A 26,768-nucleotide genomic window follows, 5' to 3' on the forward strand; every position below is an offset into this window, starting at 1 on the left:
CAACACAGGATACATTAACAATCTAAAAACATAGCCTCCTGCTTTTTGGTTTTTATTTGGATTGAGGCTACTGACCTATGAGCCGCAGTATACTCTGTGTGAGGGCCAATACGCCTGAGTTCAGCAGCAGGCTGAGGCTGTTGGACCCATGTTTCAGGGACAGCATGTGTATCATGGCCAGAAGGAAGCGGGCTTGTGGAATGGTGCCAAGACTTGGTCCTGCTGGATTCTCATTGGTGATGGTCTGCAGTGGAACAGGCTGCACACCTGGATATGAATAAAAGGCGGTCAATATACGTATCAAACTTTCCAAGCACAACACAGCGGATGGTTTTTCAACATGAGTCTAAATTCTCCTCAAGGTTTCTGTCCATCTTAACAGGCAGTTTTTCCTTGCCACTGTAACTTTGCTAAATGTTGCTTATGGCTCATGTTGAACTATTGTTGGGTCTTTGTAATTCAAATGTAACAAAGAGTAAGATCTAGGTAAGGTACAGTCTGATTTTGAACTGTGGCATCCAAAGTGAAAAGTCTTATATCCAGGCATTCTGTATGCAAATAGTTAAGCAGATCTTTTATACATCTACTGTATGAGTTTGTGTGCGTTTGTTGTTGAAACTGTATGTTGCTGCTATTCTTGACAAGGGTCCCTGATCTCGATGAATGCAGCGGCTACATAAGATCAAACAAATAAATACACAAGTTTAAATGTATTATAAGTCTTAAAACTTTTTATAGATTAACCAGCAATATAAGCACAACACTTACCAAGCTCTTTAAAGCGTGCGCTGGCCTCGAGCAGGATGTTGCGAACATTGTGGATGGCCCATGAATACAACTTGCCGAAGGTCACCTCCAAAAGCATGCGGTTAAACGGGGGGATCAGATCCACATCCTTCAGGCAGTCAGATAGGGGCTCTCTGAAAAGGAGAGATGAAACATTAGAAGCAGAGCCGGAGCAGATCACTGTTCCAGAAATGGACTTGCTTAGTCGAGACAAGATTACATTCATTTTTCTGAAATTTGAACATCTCTTGTACACCGTTTAGTTTCAGTTTTTATTCAAAAATATTCTCAAACTAAAAGTAAATATCAAGCAAAAAGACATTACTGATGACAAGATGTTGTATAAACCTGAACACACAGTGCATTGGAAAAATCTGTGTATCCATATATTCCTCAATTTCTCCCTCTATATTCTGGAAACAAATCAGTCGTTCCACCTCAACAGGAGTGTTCAAATTTAGATAAATAAACTGCTCTGTAGAGTCATTTCTTTATGTCTTCTTCTTATTAAGTATCCAAACATTTGACCTACCCAATGTTGGTCCCTTCTGGTATGACCCTTTGCCAGCCACAGAGCATTGCATACTGCACTGATGGCAGCAGGAAGCTTTTGGAGGCCAACTTCAGCATGGTGTCGATGCCTTCCAGCCTGACTTCAGCCCTCTCCAGCTATGATACAGCAAAGTCCACATCCATCATGCTTTATTACTTCTTCACATGTTACGAAATGATGTACATTTTGCAATCTCTGAAACTGTTTTATGCTTATTCATATTGATAATTGGTTATAAACAGTCACCTGTTTGAGGAGACATTTCCTCATCTTCTCCACATCCAGCGGCTCCTCCTTCAGTGCAAACTCCACAATGGTGGCCATGAGGCTGGACTGAGAGAAGACACCCTGAACGCTGTGTTTCAGCCACCTGTACTTCTGAACATGGGCCACAGTGTTGAGAAGCGGCTGCCACTTGTTCTGCTATAAAATGAGAAAATAATAAGGGGATGTCAAACTGTACAAACCAAGGCTACAGTGTGGTGTGCTTTCTGATCAGACTTGCACCGAGTACAGTAGTGCTATACTGTACTATACTGTACTGTGAAGTAGAGTATACAAAAAAAAGCTCTCTGTTGTATTTTTAATTGAATAAATCGTTTGAGTATTTATTCCCAGCTAAACTACCTTTAATGTCCTGCTAGTGGGTGATTTCCTGTCAGAAGGTGCGGGGCTGATGTGCACATTGATTTCCTCTTCATTGGTCCCCTCATTCTCCAGCTTTGGCTCTTCTATGTCAGCAGACTCTGACTTCTTAGGCACTAAAAAAACATAGTAAATCATTTAGAAAACAACACATGTTAACAAAATAAAACAGAATTACTATATTCTCAGTTTTTGAATATCCCACCTCTTTTTTTCCTGCGGTCCCGGATGAGTTTTTGGGCGATCCTCCTCCAGCGGGGCTGAGAGCTCAGCAGCTTCAGTTTTGACACGATGGACAGATCGTTGCTTACGGCGGGACGTAGCTCATTAAACAGGAAGCGCAGACGCTCAATGACAGGCGCACACACCTCTTTGTAGGAGCGACCTTGTTCCTGATGGGTCTGAAATATAACAAACATGCCGTTAAGGACTATTCTTCCTCAGGAAGCTTAAACAGGCCAGACTCATCTCAGCTGCTGTTAAACTTAGTCTACAGAGGAGCTAAAAGACGATCTTCTGTAACTGTGGTGCTGTGTAGTTTTCCAGCTGCAGTGCACAGAACTGGAAGGACTCTGATCCCAGACTTGGACACCATGTATGCTAGCTGCTTTCACAGTAAAGCTAGCAGCTTCTTGGTAAAAGGTAAATGTTTTTTTAAATATGCATCATAAATGTAATGTACAACATCATCAACTTGCTGTTGTGTTGTTTGTCCACTGAAGTACACAAGTTACAAGCTGTGCTCATACCTTGATTAAAGAACACTTTGCCTGGTAGACCATGCGGCACACGTCAATCACAGATTTAGGGAGGGACCTCTGTTTCCCTTGGTCCACCCCCAAGGCACATTGACTGACAAGTGAAAGAGCGATATGACCTGTGATGAGAGACATTTGTCATTAAAATTCCAAAGTGAATTTGGAAATTATGGAAGAGCAAAAAGGAAAGATTTCAATGCATCTTTACACAACTGATGATAAAAAAAAAAAATTTCAATGACAAAAGTGAGACAGAAATAGCTTTCTCAAACGGCCCATCTGAGACCAGTTGCTAGGTTACCGAGGTCTTGATGTTTGAGCAGGCAGCACAGCAGCAGGCGGCCAACTTCCTCCACAGGGTGCTCCGGAGGGAAGGTGATGGGGGTTATAAGATGGTACTGTTTGCAGCACCGCTCTATTTGGCATAGGAAGTCCTAGAACGTAGTGACAAAGAAACGCAAAATGAAAGCAAGCCATACTCTATAATGTGGCTGTTTGGTCTAAAGTCATTTTATGATGTCTGTACCTTCACAGTGTGGTCCTGAGTGTTGTTGTCAGCGATTGCCTGCAGGAAAGGCTGTGCGTGGTCACTGAGGGTGATTCTTCTGGAGTAGAGTTTGGCCTTGTCTGGAGTGGTCGTCCCCATGGAGCTGCAGTGGTCTTCATCCTTCTCTTCATTGTAGTTATAGTGGATCTGACTGGTCTGCAGGCCTCCAGAGAATATTGATGACTGGAGCCATTCTGCTCAAAGAGATTCAAAATTACAACCAATTAAAAGGAATTTGAGGGAGAAATGGCTTGCTTTAAAATAACTGAACCCACTGGCACATTCGATCTCCATGGGGGACAGAGGGGTGCTCTTGGCAAGATAAGAGGCATGGAGACCCAGCAGCAGCCCCAGGTTCCTCTCTGTGTCAATAAGCGGGGAGGAGAGACTGCTGAGGTCTGGAGTGGTGACTGTCTCCTGGTTGGGCTGAGGATATTAAAATAGCACAATATCAAAAACTATAACCAAGTATGAAGAACAAAAATCATTTGGAAAAAGTGTTTTGGGATAGTTGTTACCTCCATGTACTGGCCCACGCAGAAGGCCATCATCGACTCTCTGGTGTCCTCAAACTGAAGAGCAGCTTCCAGAGCAACCACTGGGTCTTCTCCTGCAAACTGAGCTGTAAGAGGAAATTCTTCGTTTCACCACTTTTACAAGATGCAACAGCTCAAATCTTACTCATCTGATCCCAAAAAAAATTTTTAATGTTTTTTTTTTAATTTCACACTTACCAAGAATGCTGTTTCCTGCTAGAGACTGAGACTGAGCCTGGAAGTCCTTGATGTCGTAGACCTTTCCGTCAATAACTGTCCAGAAACCACCGTCTTTGTTGTGGTTCTCTAGGTCTGCCTTGCGAATGAGGGAAATCTCTTCATTGTTCTTTGAACTTTGTCCTGTAAAGAAGGACCCTGCCAAGGCAGAAACATTGTTGGTTAAGCTCTAATGTCAAAAATTTAATCTTTGAATCTAGGACATTTCAGATTTTTAAGATGTGTTCAGTCACATCTAGGTGTGATTAGATACAACGCAAGTACATTTTTTTGCCAGGAAAATTGCAAATCACATGTATATGTGTCCTCTGCTTCCACCCAAGCAATCCCCAAGTAAACAGGTCATCAAGTATTCAAACACAGTAGCTGGAAGCAGCAGTTTATCAAAACAGAGTATCTCAAGAAAGTGACAGAGAAAGAGAAAGTTAAATGCCACTGTGCTCTTTAGAATCTACATTAAGTGGTGTTTGGTTTCCTGAAAGGGTTAATAACCATCCACTGTGGTGAACAATGCAAATAAACACAAATGATCCAACTCACTTGAGAAACTTACGGTGCAAATTAGCTACAGATAAGTGAAGAATATCAGTGACAATGTAAGACACAGTTTGTGTTGTACCCATAATGCCCGGCCAGGCCAGATCTTCATTATCGTCCCTCTCATGTCCTGGGGCCAGGTTGTTGAAGCGGTCCAGGTGCTCCAGGAGTCCAGCCAGGAGAGGGATGGAACCGGTCTCCTGCATCACACCTGCATCAATGGTGAGCAGGAGGACGATGGAAACCACCAACTCAGGCAGCAGCACTCCTGTTGAAAAACAAACAGCAAGGAGTCCATTACTTTCCCACAAGTTTCTTAACAGGTGAGCATGCAATATGTGCTGCAAAGAAACACTCAGCATATTTAAAAGAGACGGTACCAGTTAGATCTCCTTCAATAACACGTGAAACTTCAGCAAAATGGCGACGACCAGTCGAGGCGATACTTGTTGCCACTGGCAGGATGTCTCCAATGTGCGTACACAGCAGGGCAATGTACTTTTTTAACAGGGAACCAACACCCAGAGTCTCAGGATCTGCAGAGAACCACAGACAAAAAAAAAGAACTTACCATCTCAAGCTCATCGTCAGGCTTTCTAGCTAGTTGAATAGAAAAAAACATTTGTCAACTTACTGTATCCATTGCCATTCTCTGTGCTGTTGACACCCAAGTAGAGCTTGCTGACAAGAAGCCTCTGGAAGCGCAGCAGCAGGTCCAGAGAGGCAGAGCGTTCCTTGCTGACATGCTCTGCCTCTAAATAGTTAGAGATACGCCGAGCAACATCCTTGAGCCTAGCAATGGTCTGGGAGGCGATATTCCTGCAGAAAGCAAAGCGTGTCAATCTACTACCAGGGAGGGAGGGGTAAATCTGTACAGTGAGATACACGTAGCATGCCTTAGGCAAAGAACAAGTACCTCAACAGCTGCTGTACAAGCTGCACCAGGGGCAGGCTTTGCTTCCCTGCTGACTCATAGATGCCTGTGTTGATGAGATCTTTGTCCAGCATTGTGCGACAGCGGTGCATTGTGGAAGCATTGGCCTCCTGCTCGTCAATCTCCTTTTCCTTCTGAGCCTCCTTCTTGGCTTCAATGTCCTGTCAGGAAAAATAGATAAGTAATGTGACTCTTGTATCTAGAAGTTGCGGTTATATTCAAACTTTCTTTAGTTCTAAATGAGACTTCAGGTTCCCTGTCTACATTGGATGGGATCTCAAACCAAATGTTGTTTACATGGACTGGCACATTTATCTGATTAGCAGAGCAACATGCACAAAACTACAAATATAACATTGCGCATTTTACATCCTTAACAGCAACATTTCAGTACCAGCTAAATTCAGCAAATTCTCTTTTGTATGTGTTTGATCAGCTTTCTAAAGATCAGTATATATTGTCCAATAAGCTTGCTATGGTGATATTCATGTCAAATTGCTTCTTATCTAGCAACAGCTTACAACATAAATGTTTAACACATACTGGTAATTGTGAAGACAGAGGGCGTGCACAGAAGGCACACAGCCACAGTGTAATCACATGAAACTTCTTACGTTTTTATTCTGATAGATCTATGATAGGTCTAAAACTACCTATCTGTCTTCAACCAGTGGACCAGTCCCTGCAAGTTACCGCACTATTTTTATAAATACATATACTGTGATCTCTGCTTGTAAAAAAGTCTAACCTAGGCGCTGGTTGCTTTCTAAACCCCCCACGAGGGAGTGGATTGATTTTGTAAATCATATTAAGTCATGGAAATAATTTCTTTTTGTTTTGATTTACAGAAAGTTGTCCATGAAACACACCGACCTGTATCTCAGCAGTGATGGCTGCGTTCAGTGCAGACTCCAAACCTCCATCAGCCATTAAGCTGCTGACCAACAAGTCGATCATGAAGCGACGTCCAGGGCTCACACCCATCTCATTTCCAGAAGCTGTGAAAAAATAAAGTTTAACCTCAGTGTCCAAAGCCAGAAATACTTCCACTTCAAACTAAAGTAACAGCATTAATAAAGGTAGTGTCCATCCTGTTTAATGAGTGTGAAGATGTTGTGATTGTACTCACCAGCATTAGGCAGAAGTGATGATAACGCCCTCGCTCTCTCCTCAGCAGTGGGCAGCAGCACTGACCAGCCGCTTTGGAGAACAGCTTGGGCAGCTGCTTGCACCGTGTTGAGAACCCCGGCATTGCTTGCTAGTACAACAATGGTTTGCTTGAGGTTATTTAATAGCACGCTGCCAAGTCCAAGTCCCAGCTCTTCTGGATCCACCTGGTTACTGATGGCTGCATGGAGCTGAGGGAGGGAGGTTAAATAAATATTAGTAGCAGGAGTCAGATTGGTCTGTTGAAATGTGAGAAATGATTAGGGACAATTAGGATAAGAACAAATCTACATAATTGAAACAAATCAAAAACTGTTGCCTACCTGCAGCCTCAGCAGATTGAGTGTTGCAACCACCATGCACTCTTTTTCTTGCGGGGGAGGCCAGTCTGAGCTGCCGTCCATCCCTTCGCTGACCTGTCGCAGGAGCAGGTCCAGCTGCTCAAAGGTCATGGCACAAACATCGACCACAAAGGGAACACGCTGCCCAACAGACCACTCGGAACACGAGGACCAGGCAAAGCTCTGAAAAGAAAAACAGCCAGAGTTTCATACTGTAGCTTTTACCCACTATAGGCATGTTAACATCATCAATGAAAGTTATACATTACCTGTCCTGAGCCACAGGAGATTCCCACTATATGTTTGCAGTTGAGACCTGGGAGTGCTTTGGGCTGCTTCTTGTTATAAAAGAGTGTGTCAAAGTGCTGAAGTTTATCATTGCTGCCCCAACTGTGCACCTCTCCGTCGTCAGTGAGGGCCAGGCAGTGTGTAGATCCCACCGCAATGTCCACAACTTTCTTTCCTGCTGGCAAAAACATCACAAACCAATAAGTCTTTCTGAAGACTTTTTTCCATATTCATATCCCCTCCTTGTGTTGTGTGCTGCAGAGAAAGGTTGGTCTTAAATACTTTTTTACAGATCAAGTGTTAGTCTTTATCTCCTCCTCTAAATGGCACAGATTGCCTAGCAGTTAGGTCTCGCCCCATTTAGGAGGCTTTAGTCATCAAAGCGAGCTGCACTGGTTCATGTCTGACCTGTGACTCCTTTCACACATGTCCTTTCCTACTCTCTCACCTGCTTCCTACTCTATCCACTGTACAATCAAATAAAGGTAAAAAGCCCAACACTAAAAATTAAAAAAGCTCAACTCACCCTGTAGACTGTCCAGCAACTTTGGATAGCGAACATGCTCATCTGTGCCATGGCCGAGCCGTTGATTGTCTCCTTTACCCCAGGTGTACACTTGGCCATCTTTGGTGAGGGCCACTGAAAACTGGCTGCCACAGCACACCTTCACTATGTCTAGGTCCTGAAGTTTCTCCACAAGCTTAGGTGTCTTGCAGCCATCACTGCCTCCACGACCCAGTTTACCGTAGTCGCCATCGCCCCAGGACCACACCTGACCTGAGGAACCACGCACACAGGTCAATGTGAATGCTGCCATTTAAGTTTGTGTGATTCAGTTAACGCAAGAAGACTTCTGTTCTTACCATTCTCTGTCACAGCAAGCGTTTGTGCATCACCACTTCCACAAGCCACATCCATCACCTTCAGTCCCTTCAGAGCCGTCACCAGCATGGGTGTGGTCTGATCCTCACTGGAGCCTAGAAAGCCAGTCAGAAATAAAATCCTCAATCTCAGTAATAATAAAGAAAAACTATTTAGTAATTAAAGCTGAGGTTGTTACAAGGAACATACCATGGCCCAGTCGTCCGTAGTTCCCTCTGCCCCATGTAAAGAGCTCTCCATCAGCTGTAATCGCAGCGCTGTATGTACTCCCACAAGCAATCTGAACAACATGCTTTCCTGCCTGTTTCCCATTGAAGGCTGAAATAATTGCAGGCTCCTCTAAATACCTGAAAGAAATCATTGAGACAGGAATTATTTAATGTCCCTGCATTGTTGTAAATCTTTTTTTTTTAAAGGCAGTCATAGTTTTGGATGTTTATGACGTTGCTCAAATGCAGTTGCAGTGAGGCTTAGGCGCTGGGTATAATTTAAAAATTAATATAATCAATAGATTTGGGATTTAAAGTAGTGTTTTATTATAGCGTCTGTTTCATCAATAATTTAATGATTCTAATAAAAAAATAAAAATGAAAGATTTAGTATAGTATCAAATATTCAACATTAACAACAATTAAATTTTCTGGTAGTGACACAAATGATTTGTGGCTTCATATTTCCAACATGATGACATTAAGGAAGTGCAAAATAGAGGTGTCCCTTGAAGGAATTAAATCAGCTAGGGTGTCCTTAATAGCTTACGTAGTGTCTCCATGTCCAAGGCGGCCTCCATCACCACAGCCCCATGAGAACACCTCACCGTTGGATGTAAGGGCCAAGTAGTGCTGACCATCAGGATGAGCCGCCAGCTTCACGATCTTCCTGCAGCTCAGACCGTGGATGAGCATCGGAGCCTGCAACAGAAAAATACACTGACTTCATTTGCAGCTGACACAGAGGAAAAAAAAAACATCAGCAACCTAATCTTTTGAGAAGCTCATTTATAAGAGAGGTGCATAAAACATGTCAAACTGACCAGGGTTGTGCTCTTGTAGTTTTGTGTGTAAACAGCACCACTACTGGACAGGATAAGGAAGCCCTTTTCCGAGCAGACTATTTGTGTGACTCCGAGGCTGGACAGGGCTTTACACTGAATTGGCCCATTAACGTTGGCGTGAAGCTTCCAGCCCAACAAACCCCAGGCAATCACCTCCTGCAGCGTTCCCTGGGACAGAAAGAGACAAACCAGGAGACAAAGTTAGTGGCTGATATGACTCCTTTAATAAAAATAAATAACCATTGAAAAACTTGATGCATACCATTTGTTTTAACATTTAATGTAAGGAGTATTCAAACCCTTGTGAGGTCTGTTGAGTACCATGTTTATGCACACTTTTACCATCGTTAATGTTAACAGGTTTAAAAGTACACATGAAAGATATGTGAAGCACAAAGATGATAAAACAGGCTACCTTGAGCAAAAACTGAAGTAGTGACCTAAATAATCACATTCAAGCTTTGTAGGTTTAAAAAAAAAAGAGGAAGCACCTTGTGTGATGTGGGGGAGTTGCAGTGTGGAGGACTAAAAGGAGATGCCAAGCGGTCCAGGTGAGCCATGATCACCACAGCGGTTTGGCGAAGGTCAATAGCCAGGTCGTTATCCTGAGGCAGAGTCAGGTACCGTAGAAAACTCTCATTTGGGCTCAGAGGGGCTGTGAGGATCTGGAAACCAGAGAATTCAACATCAAAGTTTTTACAAGCTAAAAACAGACAACGTAAAAGAGGTCTATTTTAAGACAGGTGTTCTTATATAAGACACCAGGCAACAGATCTTCTGTGATAACATTTTGTTTTTAGTTTGGTTTTCTATCTAAGTGTGATATAAATAGAAAGAAATGTTTTCTTTCTCAAATTCCTTTGTTGTTGTACTTCAATGCCATTGAGATACACAGATGAAGGTAGAAAAGGGCAAATGTTCACCTCAGCTTCTTCTTCAGCTATGGGCTCCTCCTTGCTGCTGTGTATGTTGTGAAAGCGCTGCAAGAGGGGCAGCAGAGGGGCGCTGGTCCCCTGTGTGGAGCGCTCATTGTCCATCTCTCTGGTGCCGCTTTCCCAGAGGCGCAGCAGCAGCAGGACAGCAGACAACAGCTGACTGGAAAAAGACAAAGACATCAAAAAACTAAGTGAGCAGTGAGTTATACTGCATTTCAGCTGCAGAAGCATATCAGCATAGGCAAATCATCAGGTATTGAGGGTATCTAGTTACCTTAGGGTGCCCCTCTGTACAGCCAGCTCCAGCAGGATGGCCAAGGCCAGGTGCTGGTCCTGAAGAGGAATGTTTCCTTTGCTGCTGGCACTTCCATGGACGTCACTGGTCCCAAAAAGATGAGACATGAGAATTCTAATTGGTAAACAAAAGGTACACTACACACGTACAAAAATATAAAAAAGGATTGCATGTTTAACAAATGGGGCAGCTGTCTCTTAGTGGTGAAGTGGGTCCTTCAATCGAAAGGTCAGCGATTTGATCTCTATTTCCAGTCTATTAACTCTTACAGACTGCCATTTGAAGGCAGAATACTTACAGTTTGACCCTGTTACACCTCACGTGCAGTGTGTAAAGCACAGAGGAAGAATAATGGGGCGAAGTTTCTCTTCCCCTGATGTGTGACAGAGGCTTAATTCAGGGAACGAGCTGGCAATTTGTCACTTCGGAGCTGGTAAGGGGGAACAGCGCTTTGTATATGTGGAGCTCCCGCTGTTTGCTCACATGCATCTTGCGCTTCTTCATGGTGTTTCTGCACAGTTATCATTCAATTGTGAATTCAGATACTGGGACACCAATATTACACCATTATGGATGCAATGTGTAAGTACAAAAGTGTACTGATGGAACTTCAGTATGGCGATGCAGACCTGCAATCTGTAAGCAGCTTATAGCCATCAGTGTGTGAATGATTCTTACAGATGGGCAGCTTGGTACTTCACTAAGTGTGTAAAGGTGCTTTGAGTGGTTTGAAGGCAAAAAAAAGTTCTATATATAAGTGCAGATAATTTATCTTTTAAATAACCAACCTGAGGAACTTGGTGGCTCTCTCGACAACTTCGAGCCACACCGATGATACGGTTCCTTCATCAAACAGTGTTGCCTCTGGGAGGGCTCGCAAAGCGTCCAGAGACTCCTGGAGAAGCTCACTGCAAAGATCTGCATCGTCTCCTGAAAAACACAAAACACTATTTTTATATATATACACACAGCAAAGAGACTAGTTGATACAGGAAAGAGGGCTACAATATACAATTTTGCAAGCCTAGCAAGAAGGCTTAAGAACAAGTAAGTGTTTTAGCTTACAAATATGTTTCCATATTCTGTTTCTCAAGGTCAGAAATGAAACGGATGCTTTTATAGATACATGAACATTCACAAAATACTTCAGATAAAGAATCCAGATCTAGTCATTCTTATTTATTGAATACCTCAGCTAAGTATTAAGAAAATAGTTGCCTGCATTTTTACTGTTCTTCTTCTGTACGTTTTTTTTTTTTAAAGTCTCTTCAGGTGTTTGGTGCATTGGTGAGTAACCTGAATGAACTGTATTCCCATGAAAGATTTGTCCTCCATGCATCTTTTGCATGTTTCACATTAAAAGATTTAATCATTCAGCTCTCGACACTTTTTTGCAGTGCTCTGCATAAAAGCTTTGTGGGTAAAATCACCTGTCTGACAGCTGACGTGAAACAAAGGATTGGGCCAGCTGAAAATAGCTCTGTGTAGGTGAAAGAGATCAGTTTGAGAATGTCTTATCAAGTCCCAGTACCTATCTTTGAAATCTGATCAGGACAACTGAGAATCTTTATGAATATGGTATCACCCCTGCATGTATTAATAGACATTAATCTTCAAGGGACTTGTATACAATCAGATCAAATGGTCTTATCTTTGCACTTAAATGATACAGAGTCGATAATATCCAGAATGTGTATATGTTTTCATTTGGTTGGTTACTGTGTTGCTTTAACCGAGTATTCCAGGAATAAACCTAGACTGAGGATGAGAGGCTCAACTGTGTGCGTGTGCGTGCGTGTGCGTGTGTCTCATGTTACAGGAAGGCTACAGAGAGTAGGCCGGCTCATTGTTCCCACCCAGTCCCTGTGGACAGGCAGCTCTCAACCTCACATCAGAACACATTACAAAAACAGCATCTGTACTTGTCAAGCTCACAATGAAGAGCCTTTAAACAAACACAGCCTCAGCCAAACATGTTCATTTCTAAATGTAATCAAACTGTGTGATACGTTAATTAAACAGGCTGAGATAAGGCCGACTTAACTGAACATTACTTGTAAAATAAACCCAACTCTCTGTTCTTTTTTTAGATCATAGTATTGGTATTGTATTGGATAGTCTTATATCAAAATGTTTGTACATACATGAAGAGGAATACACTTCCAATTTTAAAAGAACTCAGTCGAACAGATCTACATCTCACAATGTAAATATGTATAACTTTCTAGGCAGGGATTGATCATCAATTTTTCAGTCATGATGATTAAAAATTACAGGTACCCAAAAGGACATTTTTAAATGGTGAGATATCTGATACATAGCAGAAATGTTACGAGTCATGAACTCCAGCAGTCCTTCACCCACATGACACACAAGCTAGGGCTAAAAACATAGCATCAGAAATATGCCGGGTTGTTTACTATAAGCAGCATGTAACATGGTGCAACACATCCATGAACAGCTGTTGAGCAAAGCTCCATAAACATGACAGCAGCTTTCATCAACACAACTAGAGCACACAACGTCTTCACAGTCAGGATCCCAGGATGTTCTTACCCGACCTCCAGGCGCGACGCAGGAAAGCAAAGGCAAAAGAGAGAGCTGCCCTGGAGCCGACTCTGGCCAAACCTTCAACGCCCTGACTGGCCGGACGAGAACTGAAAAACACACCAAAACACACAAGTATTTAGAAAGCATGTAAGAGTGAGAGTGTTTAAGAGGCCTCCAAAAAGAAAACAGGAAACAGTGTGTGCAAAAACACCACGTTTTAAGTTGGAACTCAAGCAAAAATGAACAACCTGTTAATTCTGCACACATAAGGTCCTCAAAAACTGAGCTGTGAACATCGCTGTAAACAACCCTTTTCTCTTCAGAATACCAACACTGCAGTCACACAGCAATTATAAAAAACATTTTGGCAGCCATTTCTTAAATTTTTCCAAAGAGTTTTGTGACAAAGCCACAGTCTACAAAAACATTGAATCAGTCATAGCTAAAAAAAAATTTAAAAAAAGTTGAATATTCCATAATAGATTTATAAAACCATAATAAGTTTCTTTCCAGTGGGTTCAGATTTATGAAGCCCCCGGGTATTCATTCTAGTTCATCAGACATTGGAGCTCTTTGCTGTTATGGGACAGTTGTAATCCTGTAAACTCTATCACTTCATCACTGTTACCTCTTATTGTCAGCAGCTGGCAGTGGCGGGGTTGGGGGCATCTTCCAGCCGACCAAGAAGGTCTCCTCCATCATGCTGTGGCTCAGAGAGATGAGGTAGCGCTCCAGGATGACCAGGCGCTGACGGAGGCGTTGGGCCGAGAGGGTGCTTTTGGCCATCTGAGCTGAGAGCTTCTGCTGGTCGTCAACGAGGACGAGCAGACAGTCCTTCAACTCAGTCTCATCTGTATGCACAGAGAAAATGAGTATGAATAAACACTAGGGCTGTGCTCAAAAAAATCGCTATGGAAATATATCCTCATGTGCTCCTTGCAAATACATGCATCTATGCAGATGTTACAGAAAGGATACGGCTGCAAAGCTGTGAAGACAATTGACATATGGTGCAGTTCACTATAACACATTAGCCATATCTCTGGGATTTAAATATTTGTATGTATTTCTACAATCTCAGAGGACCTGAATTGAAGTGTTTTAAGGTGCATGATCCTTAATATGTCTCTGCTGTTATTCTCAACAAAAAAGAACAGCTGTTGAAGTGAATTCTACATAGGACTTGGTCATTATCCAAAATCAATGTACAGTATATCACGATACGTATCATGGCCTCTGTATCGATATATCATATTCTGGGGTTGTGGGAAATACTCAGCCCTAATAAACACAATGACATTTAGACATCAAGCAATCCAGCTTCAACTTAAATTATTTTATTAAGTGTTATTTCAGTATTTGCATATAAAATTATTTTATTTTTACCATCCTCCTTACAGCTGTATCCATACTGTTTGAGAATAATTTACAATATCTAAATACAAGATTCAAAAAATTACTGAAATGAGGGGCGCTTGTGGGGCAGTGGTTAGTGCCCACGCCCCATGTATGGATGCTATAGTTTGGCGTATATAGAAATACACATTTTTAGAGCTTTAAATTCAATATTGAGCTGTTGACATTTTATATAAAAACTGAAGATACGGTTACACTTTTTTTATTAAGATTACTTTCCTTTGCGAGTTGTATTTCATTTTCCATCAAATATTTTCTTCTAAAAAAATAACACATTTCTGACAGATAAACTTGCTTAAATGTTTCTTTAAATGTACTTGCAGTAAATGCAAAACATCTATAATTATTAGCAAAATCGTAAAACTTTCTGACGGAGAGAAGGAAATGAACTGGCATCTTTAAAAAAAAGTATATCATTTAGAAAATGTGAAGTCATTTTCTTTTTTGAAGTAATGTCCTGTTTGCTTTACAGTGAAAAAGTGGAAAAGTGACATTCTGTGAACTTCTAAAAATAACCTGCAGCATTTATAGCTCAGTCCTTGTGGTCCGCCTGGGGAACAGAGGTTGACTGATGAAAGTCCAGCACAGAGCAGTACAACATGAGTGTGGACTGGTCACTGGAGAGGTTCCAGTTCACCTACTGAGTACTATCAGGGAGCGCTTGAGCAAGACACCTTTTACTGCTCAGGGTGACTAATAATCTGACAAACCCCCCTCCCCTCCGACATCTCAACGTAGCGATGTTTGAGTTTTGGTTCAAAGTGTGCATGTGTGGATATCAGGCCTGTGTGTGCAACAAAATGATTTTCCTTTGAAGGATTAATAAATGACATATTTTTCATCCAAACTCACTGCTTAATTTATATAATGCAGTAATATTCGTTTTATATTTTTAAAATGTTTAACTCTTTTGTTTACCTGCAACACAGTCATTTTACAATGTGTTATAAGTAAGGCCCGACTAATATTATTACTACTATTAATCAGCCAGCCAATAATATCAGCCGATATTATCATATCCAGTGACTATCAGTACCGGCTAATTTAATCACAGTTATGCACCAATATTACTACATTAATTCACCACCAAATATAATTTAATTTAAGTATTGTTGCATTACACTAGCATTTCTCTTTCTGGCTGTCACCAGCAGAGTGTGTTACATGGATTACAACAAGCATCACTCCCCCCGAGTGTCAAGGGGGGGGAAATGTTTATAACTATATCTATATCTCTCTCTACAGATCGCAGATAGCTCTAAGAAAGATATCAGCCGATTAGTTGGTATCGGATGTTTTCTCTTCCTAATATTGATATCAGCCCCAAAAATTCCATATCGGTCAGCACGGTATTTTGAGAAAGGGTCTTATGATACATGTGCTTATTGCTTGCAGACTTTCTAACAACCGACCCTTTGTTCTGATCTAGTTCAAGAGTAAAATGCTTTATAATGCTTCTATACAGAAACACTGCAGGGAAGATGAGATGGTTAGAAATAGCAGGTCTTAAATCCACTTGAGCTTTTTAAGCCAAACTGGCCTGAGGTTGTATGAGCCTCTCTGCAGTCAGCTGTGCTTGGCTGTCAGGTCAGATATGTATCGTAGTCAGACAAAGTCTTTGACTATTCATTATATAATAGTCATGGTTTTAAAGTAGCTTGTGCTAAAGAACAACCTGACTCGCAGAGGTTCATTTACATTTTATAAAGGATATTAAAAGGAAAAGAGAGAAAAACACATAAGAATCAGATCCTATCTGCCATGTGTCCCTGACCCATCCTGATTTCACAACAACAGGTCGGGTCTGTTCTCTTACGGTTGAGATAAACATATTCCAGATATCTGACCACCCAATGGAAAAGCAGGAAGTTTGCTGTTTGAACTTTAAGCATCAGAGTCAGAGCACTCTTACATGTAGTGACCGAGTTACTCACTGCACAATGAGACCCGAGTCATTTCCTGACTCAGTCTATGAAAAAGAGCAGGGCAGCCAGGTGGCTTCGGGCAAAGTGTGGTTTTACAAGGCATGTAGATCCTCCACGTCCCCCCCTGTCAACCCCTAACCATGTTATCTCCCAGTACCATGACTCTGTCACACCCAGTCCAGCCTGTAAACACAGCTTGGGGTGAGAGTTGCTACCCCATGCTGGTCCACATTATAACGCCTACCAAGATTACACTCTGAGGGGTAAAAATAACTACTCAGACCTTCAGACTGCAACATGTCATTTAAGAGTTTCCACGTCTCACGTACCAGAAAAACATGTTCGCGTCAGCAGACAGACAGACGTGAAATAGATAAACAGAGAGGTTGGCCATGTGTTGAAACGGTCAGTATCATTGCAGCTAGTTGACATTTAGGTGTTGTGAAACCATCTGCTGTCAACGTGGTATTAATTACCCTACTTGGAAACAGAGAGGCGTATAATAACAACAGCTATCACAGGAGAATCATGGCAGCATCGTAGTAGTCCCCCACTACAGATGATCTCACTCTCTCACCTGGCTGCCGCCCCCAGTCCCATGTCTCTATGATGGAGTGATGTACAGATGTTGACGTCTCTTCCTCCTCTTTCTTCTCTTTGTCGTTGGGTTCATCCTTCTTCTGAGTTCCAAAGCAGTCAGTGCAATCCTCTGAAAGAATCAGAAGAGAGTCTGACATTAACTCTACAGTCCAATAGCCTTTTTTGCTTGGAATGTTTTTGTTTTTTGACGAGTGAAACGACCTGGAAGTATCTGTTTCACAACAGTATCTATGTGGAGAGATAGGACAGTGAATAGAGTTGGAAATCAGGGAGGGAGAGAGTGGGCAATGACATGCGGGAAGCAGCCAGAGGTTAGATTTGAACCTGGGCCGCCCGCCTAGAGGACTATAGCCTCCGTATAAGGGGCGTGTGCACTAACCACTGCGTCACCAGCGTCTTTTTTAAGTGCTTGTAAATTCTTCTTCACGTCTTTCCTTCACCTGAAGACACTTTCCCTCAAGGTCAAGGAAAGTAAAACGGAAAAGACAGACTTCATACATCTGTATTCTTATATCTATACTGTAAAAACAAAAAAGTGGGGCACTCTGGAGGTTATCTCACCAATGACGAGTGTATAATCATTTTTTTATTCCGTGTGAATACAAATAAAGTTTTTTTTTTAAACAGGAAAAGACATACCGGTAGAATTGTTTGACAATTCAACCTTTCTGGAATGAATTTCAACCCTGTCAGTTGCTCACGTATCATCCATCACAGCGTATTAAAATGAACCTGCCATTATAAACAGATGGCAGCACTGTGTAAAATGTGTAAGAAACAGAGAGAGGGCTACTGGATGCTTGGATTCTGTAATCTGTGAGTGTCATACCTGGGTGAGCTGATTCTTCTCCGTTGAATGATATCTCCTCATCTTTTACCATTTCATTCCACATCTCACTCAGTCCTTCTGGAGAGAATGCCCGCTGCCAAGGAAAGTAAGAAACAGAAAATCAGCACAACACATTCACAGCATTCACTTGAAAGTCTTAATGTGCTTGTTTTGTAAGTTATGCATGAGTATATTACAGACAGACTATAATCACATTATGAGTGGACTGGAATCACAGCTTATATGAAGCCGGATTATCTTGTTTTTGTGAGCATTTGAAAATAACCAGTCCCTTGTGTGTGATTTGCCTTTAATTCTTTCTTCTCTAAATTATTCTATCCCTTTCACAAGTGGAAATAAATAACCCTAAATAATAAATTGAATAAAAATAACCCTAATCTGTTGTTAAATCTACATAACCCAGCTCAGAATAATAACACCAACAAATGAATATCAAGTAGTAAGTTCCAACTTATTCATAGATACGTTCACTGTAAAATGTGTGTCACCACTCTTGCAGTTCACTTGTCATGCTTTACTTTACTGGGAACTATTGACAAGTGAAAAGCCAGCTCTTGCTTTCTAGGATCTTATGACTTAAATGTCAAAAATATGTGAGCACATACATGACAGCACTCAGAATAATCCAAACCAGACACATGACACTTAAGCTGCCTTAAGCACTGAGGAGATCACTAACAGAGGGAAAATATGACACTGTCAAAATGTAAGGCTCTGTTTTGTAGTGCAAAACAATGTTAGAAGGTCAGTGTTGGTCCAGACAGAATGTAGTTTGTGGAGATGAGTGCAGACAGCTTTTGGCAAAGTGTATTTATAGTGAAGAGAAAGCAGAGCCAGAGTGTTTTCAATTCTACTTTAAATCCATCATATATTCACAAAAGACCATAATTACCACCAATTATTTTTTGTTAACACAACGAAGATCTGTTTATTCTAAAGCACGCTTTACCTGCACCCACTGTTATTATATAGGCCTCCCCTCTAAAAACAACAATCATCTGTGCATGAGGCCTGACACAGCTTGCAGATCACTGGTTGAAGATGTATTTTGAACAATTAAGTGTTTCTGTTTGACTCCAACCTTAAAACAGCAAACGTTTAGATGTCTATGTCAGCTGTTGTCACATGCATTTGCTTTTCAGAATTGTAAAGACAGCACGTTGGAATAAAAGGGATCAAAAGTCATTTTTACTTTGTTGTTAAGAGGTTTTACAGTATGCCTCCTACATGATAAACACTGTCAAACTGACAGCAGTTATTACTTAAGAAAGAAGTAATACAGTGTCTTGATACAAAAGACATTCTGGGAGTGCCGAAATAAAGGAAGGCAAACACAATAAATAATCTACGGTAGTAAAATTCTCTCATCTCATACAGGAAAATATGAAATCTAAGTAATTGTGGGGAATTGTTTTCAAACTTTGAACAATTTCAGAAGTGGCGGAAGTCTAGGTTCAAATCAGACCTGTGGCTTCTTTCCCGCATGTCATTTCCCACTCTCTCTTGCCCCAATTTCTGACTCTATCCACCCTTCTATTTCTAAATAAAAGGCATAAAAGCCCCAAAAATAAAACTTTTTAGATTTCCATATGCAACCAAGTCCACAAAGACATGCTGTCTTCTGAAATTGAAATCATAGTAATGTTACATGATTCCCTCCTATATGTACAGTACCTGTAAGTCTATCTTCAGCCATTTGTCATGAAATCTCAGCTGAGCATCGAGGGTAAAAGATGGAGAAGGCATCTTCCCCTCCCCTCTCCTGGCTGCAAACGCAGCCAACCTGCATAATAAAGAGATAAAAGGCTGTTATATTATAAGACATATAAAAAGACTCAAGGTTAGATTACAAGCAGCAGAGAATGATTGACATCATAGAGTGTTTGTACCGTTACATGATAGGAAAGTGAGCAAGTCAGTTTGGTGGTTATGGTTTATTGTGTTACCAACTAATTGAAAGAGGTCGCCTTTTAAATCTATCCAGTTATTCAGGTAATTGCAAGATTCAGAGATGTGGAAAAAAGTTGGGTTTTCTGTAATAATGAACCTGAATATATTTGTAGTTTATTTTTGAGTGCCTCCTTATTCGCATATTTTGGTTTAATGTAGAGCACTTCTTCAAATCACTGACTGGCCGATGGAAGAAAAGGGATATAATATATTTTTTATTATACAAATTAAACAGACAGTAAAAAATGATTCACATGGAATTTAAACGTTTTGTATGTGAAGCATTATATTCACAAATGTAGAACAAAAAAATACTACGATTCAAAGTAGAAATAAAGCACTACATCCGACCATTACACTGACTGAAAGCGGTGAAAACACTGAACATGTGAACCCCTTAATATGTTACTTTACTACTGTTTTTTATACCCCTATGTTTAGAGTTATAGATAGTGGAAAACGCTTTATCTTTTTTTTTTCATGAATTTCTCGTTTTTGTCGTGGTTTTTTCTAAATAATGAGAGAAAAGATAGTAAAGTGAGGTAAGACAACATAATGTTCATTTCTAGGCCTGTTTGTAATTTTCTTATCAAAAGAATAGTTTGCCACCAATCTGTTTTAACATGAAACTTTACAATAAGATTACCTCAAACTGATAAAATTACACAACTAGCCAGTGTAACAACCCACATTATTATCCAGATGTAAACATCAGGGAAGCCTAACACAGTTGGCAACCAATAGGATTATACTACTCGTTTTTTTTATACCACATGTTTTTTCATAAACAATCCAAACTTAGACAGTTGCCAGGTTTAATTCCACATGTGGATAATCTTATATGTTTCAGCTGACATGACGTGAAGATGCCTCAGCTGGGTTAACCTCTTCATTACATGCAACTATGTTTGTACTTTCTGTACTAAATCATAATGCAGTATTTTGACAAGTCAGCTGCAGGACTCTTCTTGCATTAGCCTCAATAAAATATCTAGACGCTGGAGTTTGAGGCCAAAGATGAATCCGTCAGTAAAACACTAGACGAGACTTTGGGAGGAAAACGAGAATATCGCAGCAATAGATGCTAACAAGGACACGGTCTGCGTTAACCTTGTTATCATGTTTATAACCCGGTTATCAGACAATAGGAGAGAATACTGGTTGGTGAAGAATACAGCACACTGACACAGGATCAGCAGGTTCACAACGCAACACCTAGTGCCTGGTAACGATAACATTAGCATTGAGGCTACCGCTAACCACTTAGCTACTAGACCGCTAATACAACTAACTAGCTAACATTAAAGCAGCTCTCATTGAACAAGCTGAGGCATGACACTGCACACAAAGAGAGACAATGTTTCTGACAGTACGGCAACGCAATGTGCACAGAATAAAACCAGATGTAAAATGTACCTGCGGTGTCTTCTCGAGCTATTCTCGTCCCCTCAGCTGCTTTGCTGCATTAACGTTCATTATGAGGTTTGATTGGCAGGTCGCGGACTGACGCACGACGCATGGAAACAAATTACGTCATCACGTCGTCAGGGAGAGACTCAACACGGAGGGATCCCTCCCGACACAGCCTGCAAGGGCGGGGTTTCTTATTTGAAGGGAGAATTACAAAGACTGAACTTAACTCCGCCCGCTCGGTGCCGACTAGAGTCATAGAAGGAGCGCTTGTTTTGTACTGGAGGCGGGACATAAGCGAGGCGGGGTTGACCTGTAGTGAAGGCAAAATGTCCGCTTGGTGGCAGTGTTTCCCCAGAAAAGGGGTGTGGGTATTTATTTCACAGAGCATTTATCATTCATCTTAAAAAGTTTATTTAATCATTTATTTTTTGAATTGGCATAAAATAGGCATTAAAAAAAAAAACATTTAAACTCAACATTTTGGCTCAAATGTGTGCAATAATTACCGAACCACTGCTAACCGTTCAATATCACTTGTGCAATAACTTAGTAATTCACTGCTTTACGATTGTCTATTTATTTACTCAGTCACTGCACTTTAACTTTAACTGTCTATTTATTTATTTATTCATTGCACTAAAACTGTTAATTGACTCATCCAGTCACTGCACAATAATAACTGTATATACTCTTTCACTGCACTATAACTTCACTTATTTGCACTATATCTCTATATTTATATTTGTTTAATTAATCAGTCACTGCAAAATAATAACTGTATATATTCTTTCAGTCACCATAACTGTCTATTAATTTATTATTATTATCATTCATTCACTGAACAGCAATTGCTCTGACCACTCTGACCATTTCTCTCTCATATATTTTTGTTGTTGTTTTTGTAAATGCTGCTGTTTAGGATTGCTGCTGTTGTGTCCTTGTGTACAATGATAATAAAGATTATATCTATCTATCTAAATACACATTGAAATAACTACAGGTGAGTGGCACAAGATTAATTTAACGCAATACACACAAAGACAAATTATAACAAGAATAAAGTATAGAATAACAAATAACTTTGAGGCATAGTTCTCAACTCTACAACACAAACCATCTTGTAAACCAATGCATGACATAAGTGTATAACCCATGTTCTACCAAAAACATTGTCTTTCTGCTAAATTTACATATTCAAGTAAAACCCTATGCCAATGGGAGTTAGACAGAACTTTGTCTCTAACCCACTTCAAAATAATACAAGGACAGATGGTTTGCATTTTATAGAGGTTTCTTTTATATTTGTGAAGGGTCATCATCCATCCTCTTATTGATTTTTTGCTCTGTAATCTGTCAAATTATGTAGTCATTTTATAGCCTTTGTGACCACTGACCACTCAGCTAATATTGATCAGTCTATTGACTACTAGTTAATAGGAAATTCCATGAAGAGTCAAAAATGTGGAATGACAGTTCAAGTTTTCAACCTTTACTCTGCAAAATGAGCATCCAAATTTTAATATATTTCCTACAACAGACCAGCGAAATCATCCATAAGAAGGATATTAAATAGTTCAAGTCTGATTTAGTGATGAACATAAAAACAACGATAACTGTGAAAACTGCTAAATCACCTGTTTTCTTATGCAACTGCGGTAGTCTATCTAGGCAGATACAAGGCAAAATATCTAAGGGTGAAAGTTCCTTTCAGACAAAATCCTTGTTTTTTCTACTTCCTTTACTTGTGGATTTCAGATTTTGATTGAAAAAATTGTGTTGTGTAGCCACTATAAAGCGCCATGTTAAACTGAAGCTCCTTCACAGATTATTTTAAATATTCAGCTCTTTCTGTGAGTTTCAAATTTTAGAAATATAAATGACATGTTCCAAATGTCTTTGTAATATTGAGGAAATTAGTGAGGTACTTCATGGGGCATTTAGGGATAAAAGTAGCCTAACCTTCTTTTTTATAATAAGAAAAACGTTTTTTCTACATAACATTTTGTGATGGAAAAATATTGAAATTACTAACAAAAGAGTATTCAGTCCATAAACTCACACAAGAGCCTTTTATATAGGAAAATAGCCCAATAAAGAGTTTTTCATACATGAATAGATTTTATCAAATGTTTATGACGTTTTAAAATAAGATAGGCCTACTGTTTAAAAAATATATGTATATCTATATATATAGAGAGAGATCTTATTGTATATGCTAAATGTAATAATATATTTCATGTAGCCTAATGAGTGTGGACTAGGCCTATATTATGCGAGTTATTGATAGGCATAGCCTAAGCATATTCATCTCTAGAGAAATTATTTTTGTATAGGCATATTGATAACAAAGCATCATGTTATTCAAGTTATACGTCTTTACCAAAGTATTTTTCCAAAGATTTAAAAGTTAGCCCAATCATTGTCACAAGACATCTCGTAGCATTAACCAAACACAACATCTAGTGTTTGATATGCATTTTTTTCACAGAAAGATTAGGCCTATTTGTAAATGACTGGTTTTAAATAACTGTTTGTTAATTTTTGTTCGACAACATTCATGTTGAAGCTGAGACATATTACAGTATACCCTAATGTTACGCACATTTATACCACTTCATATTTCACAGTAAGCGTCATTGATCAAGTTTGAAAAGGGAATCCTGGAATGGTACAGCCGGGTGCTAAGGAAACCGAGCATGCGCACTGCTTCACTTCCTGCTTCCTAATCATAAAGTTGGGCTAGTAGACCTTCTGTCGCTCGATATTTAAACCCAAAATAAAAAGTCACTGTAATGACAACTGAGTCCCAAAGTGGTGCTCCGCTGCCCGTTGCTGGAATAGTGATAGCAGTAGTATCAAGTTTCATCAATGGGTCGACATTTGTGCTTCAAAAGAAGGGAATTTTACGCTCTCGGGACAGAGGTACACAGAAACAGCGGGACACCAGCCCTTTGTAAACAGCACACCTCATATATTCAATTCAATTTATTTTTGTATAGCGTCAACTCATAACAAGTGTTTTCTCAAGACACTTTACAAAAAGCAGGTTAAATACCTTACTCTTTGTCTGTTAACATTACAAAAGAGCAGGTAAAAAGACCTTACTTAGCCTAAGGTAGCCTTTCACAATTCACCTGAAACTCTGTGATGTGTGTTTTCCACAGGAGGGTCGTACCTAACAGATGTGGTGTGGTGGAGTGGCACAGTGTCCAGTGAGTATAGCGCCCTCTACCGACTGTGGATGAGCAGTTCAAATACATCTTTACATCGTCCTGTCTGACTTAGAAAACAATGCTGCATATATATTTGTTTACATCCCCTGTTTGTAATAGTGATTGTTGGTCAAATTGGGAATTTCCTGGCGTACAATGTGGCCCCTGCTGTGATAGTGACACCTCTAGGAGCCCTGGGAGTTTTATTTGGGTAAGTCAAATAATGAAATTGTCATCTACTTAGAAAAAGCTAGAACAACTCACCAGCAGGGAGCAGAAGCTCTTTTCCAATCTTTAACCATTTCAGCTTCAACAGCTTCACTAACTAATGGAAACTATGATCCATGAAACTAACTTGTGCATTGACAAACAGTCCTTTTAGCCAACCATAAATGATGTAAAACAAAGGTCTATGACTTTTTTTAATATCGGTGAGATGTGCTTATGTCGTGCTGTTTTATACAGTCGAAGATGTCTCATACTGTAAATGCTCAGGATGGTAACTTATGTATAAGAAAAGGGATGCTGACTGCAGTTCACTTAACAGCCACTAATGCCATTAACGACTATTTTCTTTAAGAAATTCCACATGGTATCTTTAATTTCACTGTGTTAATGTATTGCTTTGCATCTACCAGAGGGCAGCATGTCATGCCCTGGTATCAAATTAATTGCTCTGACAGTACTGTCTGGACTCCAGAGTGAATCCACATCCTGCAGTAATGTTTTTTGTTGTGAAACAGGGCTGTGCTGGCTTCTCAGATCTTGAAGGAGCATTTAAACATCCTGGGGAAGCTTGGCTGTGTGTTATGTTGCTGCGGCTCTGTTATGCTCATCATTCATGCACCTAAAGCAGAGACTGTGACAACAAGACTGGAATTAGAGGAGAGGCTTTCAGACCCAGGTGACATTTTTGTTTTTACTTGATTTTACTTTGATGCGTTTGTCAAAATGAATTATTAACCGTGAGCTAGAATCTGGAGCATATATCTTTCTCAAAAATACTAAATATAATGCTGTTCTAAATGAAGATATACATTTTTCATCCTGCAGTTTTTGTACTCTATGCCCTCCTGGTGGTCCTCCTGTTGGTCATACTAATTGTGTGGATTGCTCCAGCATATGGCAAATCAAACGTCATGGTGTATGTCGCTATATGTTCCCTCTTGGGAAGCTTCACAGTCCCAAGCAGCAAAGGACTTGGCCTGGCGGCACAGGACGTTTTTGGAGATGCACCCCCGAGCAGCGATGCTCTGGCTCTCTTCCTCGGCCTCCTGGCGACGCTGGCCGTCAGCATTCTCATACAGTTCTTCTTCATCAACAAGGCCCTGGAAAGTTTCAGCTCCAACATGTTTGAGGCCATATACTACGTGACGTTCACTTCCACTGTGATTCTGGCTTCGGCTCTTCTTTTCAAGGAGTGGACGGCTCTCACTATGATGGACAGCCTCGCCATGCTGTGTGGTCTGACAACAGTGTGTGTCGGAGTCGTTTTACTCCGCATTTCTCAAGAGGCTTTGATCACTTGGAAGACGAAGACAGACTAATTTAAATATATTTACAGGACTTTATACTACTGCTTGATTACAGTACAGAGTGTACACTTGCTTTGTTCTACACAGACTACAAAGTAAATGACCAAAGCTTTGGTTTATTTCATACTAATTTAATTTAACATTTTACTTGAATCACTTCACTGTTTCTTGTGAAACAGTTTTTAGTTACTATGTAACCTACAAATACAAATAATTTATAAAAAAGTATAATAAAATACATTCCTCTTTTGGCAAAAGTATTTTTTGTCGATTGTATGATTAACAAAAGCCGTTTTAACATGTGCACTCTGTGAGTTACAGGAAGACTGCTCCTGAAATGCTCCTGATTTGATTGTTCACACATGAACCTTGCAGCGGGAGACTATCCCAGATGGGAATGGAATTTTTATATTTAAATGCGAAATAATTAAATTTCAAACATGGGATTAGAAATGGGATAAATCGTAATTAACTATTGAAATTTTTCTATTAATCACAAAATGTTCTTCTATTAAAAAATACAGTTTTTTGAGTTAAATTACGTCTGCCTACGGTAGATTTTTACTGAAGGATAAGGAGATGTCTGACTGTAAGGTGTTAAACTTAATAACTATGTGCACAGACCTTCATTTCATCCACTCATTTAAAAGTTGCTCCACAGAAACACAAAAATTAACACAAATAACATGTGTTCAAATCTACCACATTAATCCTACAACTCTATCTTAATTTTAAACAGTTTAGATATAAAAACATTACATTTGTATGAACTATAACTAAGATTAAAATAATTTCCTTCTTTCCTTTTTTCTACGTAACTT

At 40.1% G+C, this 26,768-nt stretch overlaps 2 protein-coding genes across 5 annotated transcripts in view; one reads left to right on the forward strand and one right to left on the reverse strand.

Moving 5' to 3' along the window:
• The window catches only part of herc2 (HECT and RLD domain containing E3 ubiquitin protein ligase 2), a 55,799-nt gene extending 34,550 nt beyond the window's left edge, over positions 1-21,249 (reverse strand). For 2 of the 3 annotated variants that reach the window (XM_065956123.1, XM_020632431.3), the window contains exons 1-35: positions 21,204-21,247; positions 19,512-19,620; positions 17,817-17,910; positions 16,965-17,096; positions 13,675-13,897; positions 13,053-13,153; positions 11,285-11,426; positions 10,476-10,580; positions 10,190-10,361; positions 9,758-9,931; positions 9,246-9,434; positions 8,972-9,123; positions 8,402-8,559; positions 8,194-8,307; positions 7,856-8,107; positions 7,311-7,504; positions 7,024-7,224; positions 6,663-6,891; positions 6,407-6,531; positions 5,516-5,694; positions 5,234-5,418; positions 4,980-5,135; positions 4,682-4,867; positions 4,024-4,200; positions 3,808-3,911; positions 3,565-3,715; positions 3,269-3,483; positions 3,044-3,176; positions 2,734-2,861; positions 2,190-2,385; positions 1,967-2,100; positions 1,586-1,762; positions 1,319-1,455; positions 769-920; positions 76-267 (exon numbers count right to left, since the gene is read on the reverse strand). In XM_065956123.1, the coding sequence (XP_065812195.1) occupies positions 76-267; positions 769-920; positions 1,319-1,455; positions 1,586-1,762; positions 1,967-2,100; positions 2,190-2,385; positions 2,734-2,861; positions 3,044-3,176; positions 3,269-3,483; positions 3,565-3,715; positions 3,808-3,911; positions 4,024-4,200; positions 4,682-4,867; positions 4,980-5,135; positions 5,234-5,418; positions 5,516-5,694; positions 6,407-6,531; positions 6,663-6,891; positions 7,024-7,224; positions 7,311-7,504; positions 7,856-8,107; positions 8,194-8,307; positions 8,402-8,559; positions 8,972-9,123; positions 9,246-9,434; positions 9,758-9,931; positions 10,190-10,361; positions 10,476-10,580; positions 11,285-11,426; positions 13,053-13,153; positions 13,675-13,897; positions 16,965-17,096; positions 17,817-17,910; positions 19,512-19,583 (5,431 nt within the window). In that variant the 5' untranslated portion in view covers positions 19,584-19,620; positions 21,204-21,247. Of the gene's footprint in view, positions 1-75; positions 268-768; positions 921-1,318; positions 1,456-1,585; positions 1,763-1,966; positions 2,101-2,189; positions 2,386-2,733; positions 2,862-3,043; positions 3,177-3,268; positions 3,484-3,564; positions 3,716-3,807; positions 3,912-4,023; positions 4,201-4,681; positions 4,868-4,979; positions 5,136-5,233; positions 5,419-5,515; positions 5,695-6,406; positions 6,532-6,662; positions 6,892-7,023; positions 7,225-7,310; positions 7,505-7,855; positions 8,108-8,193; positions 8,308-8,401; positions 8,560-8,971; positions 9,124-9,245; positions 9,435-9,757; positions 9,932-10,189; positions 10,362-10,475; positions 10,581-11,284; positions 11,427-13,052; positions 13,154-13,674; positions 13,898-16,964; positions 17,097-17,816; positions 17,911-19,511; positions 19,621-21,203 lie in introns of all 3 variants that reach the window. The other variant, XM_065956124.1, reaches the window with a different exon arrangement.
• A 2,680-nt stretch (positions 21,250-23,929) lies between these two features.
• On the forward strand, positions 23,930-26,207 carry nipa1 (NIPA magnesium transporter 1). Of its 2 annotated transcripts, none has more exons than XM_020632521.3 (5): positions 23,930-24,122; positions 24,365-24,412; positions 24,533-24,623; positions 25,156-25,316; positions 25,466-26,207. In XM_020632521.3, the coding sequence occupies exons 1-5, from the start codon at positions 23,993-23,995 to the stop codon at positions 25,957-25,959; spliced, it is 924 nt and encodes a 307-aa protein (XP_020488177.1). In that variant the 5' UTR covers positions 23,930-23,992; the 3' UTR covers positions 25,960-26,207. The 2 variants fall into 2 exon arrangements, with proteins under 2 accessions (XP_020488177.1, XP_065812197.1); XM_065956125.1 differs by having other exon boundaries at positions 24,036-24,153.
• Positions 26,208-26,768: the final 561 nt, after the last annotated feature.

This window comes from Labrus bergylta, chromosome 6, assembly GCF_963930695.1.
Source record: "Labrus bergylta chromosome 6, fLabBer1.1, whole genome shotgun sequence".
Taxonomy (NCBI): domain Eukaryota; kingdom Metazoa; phylum Chordata; class Actinopteri; order Labriformes; family Labridae; genus Labrus; species Labrus bergylta.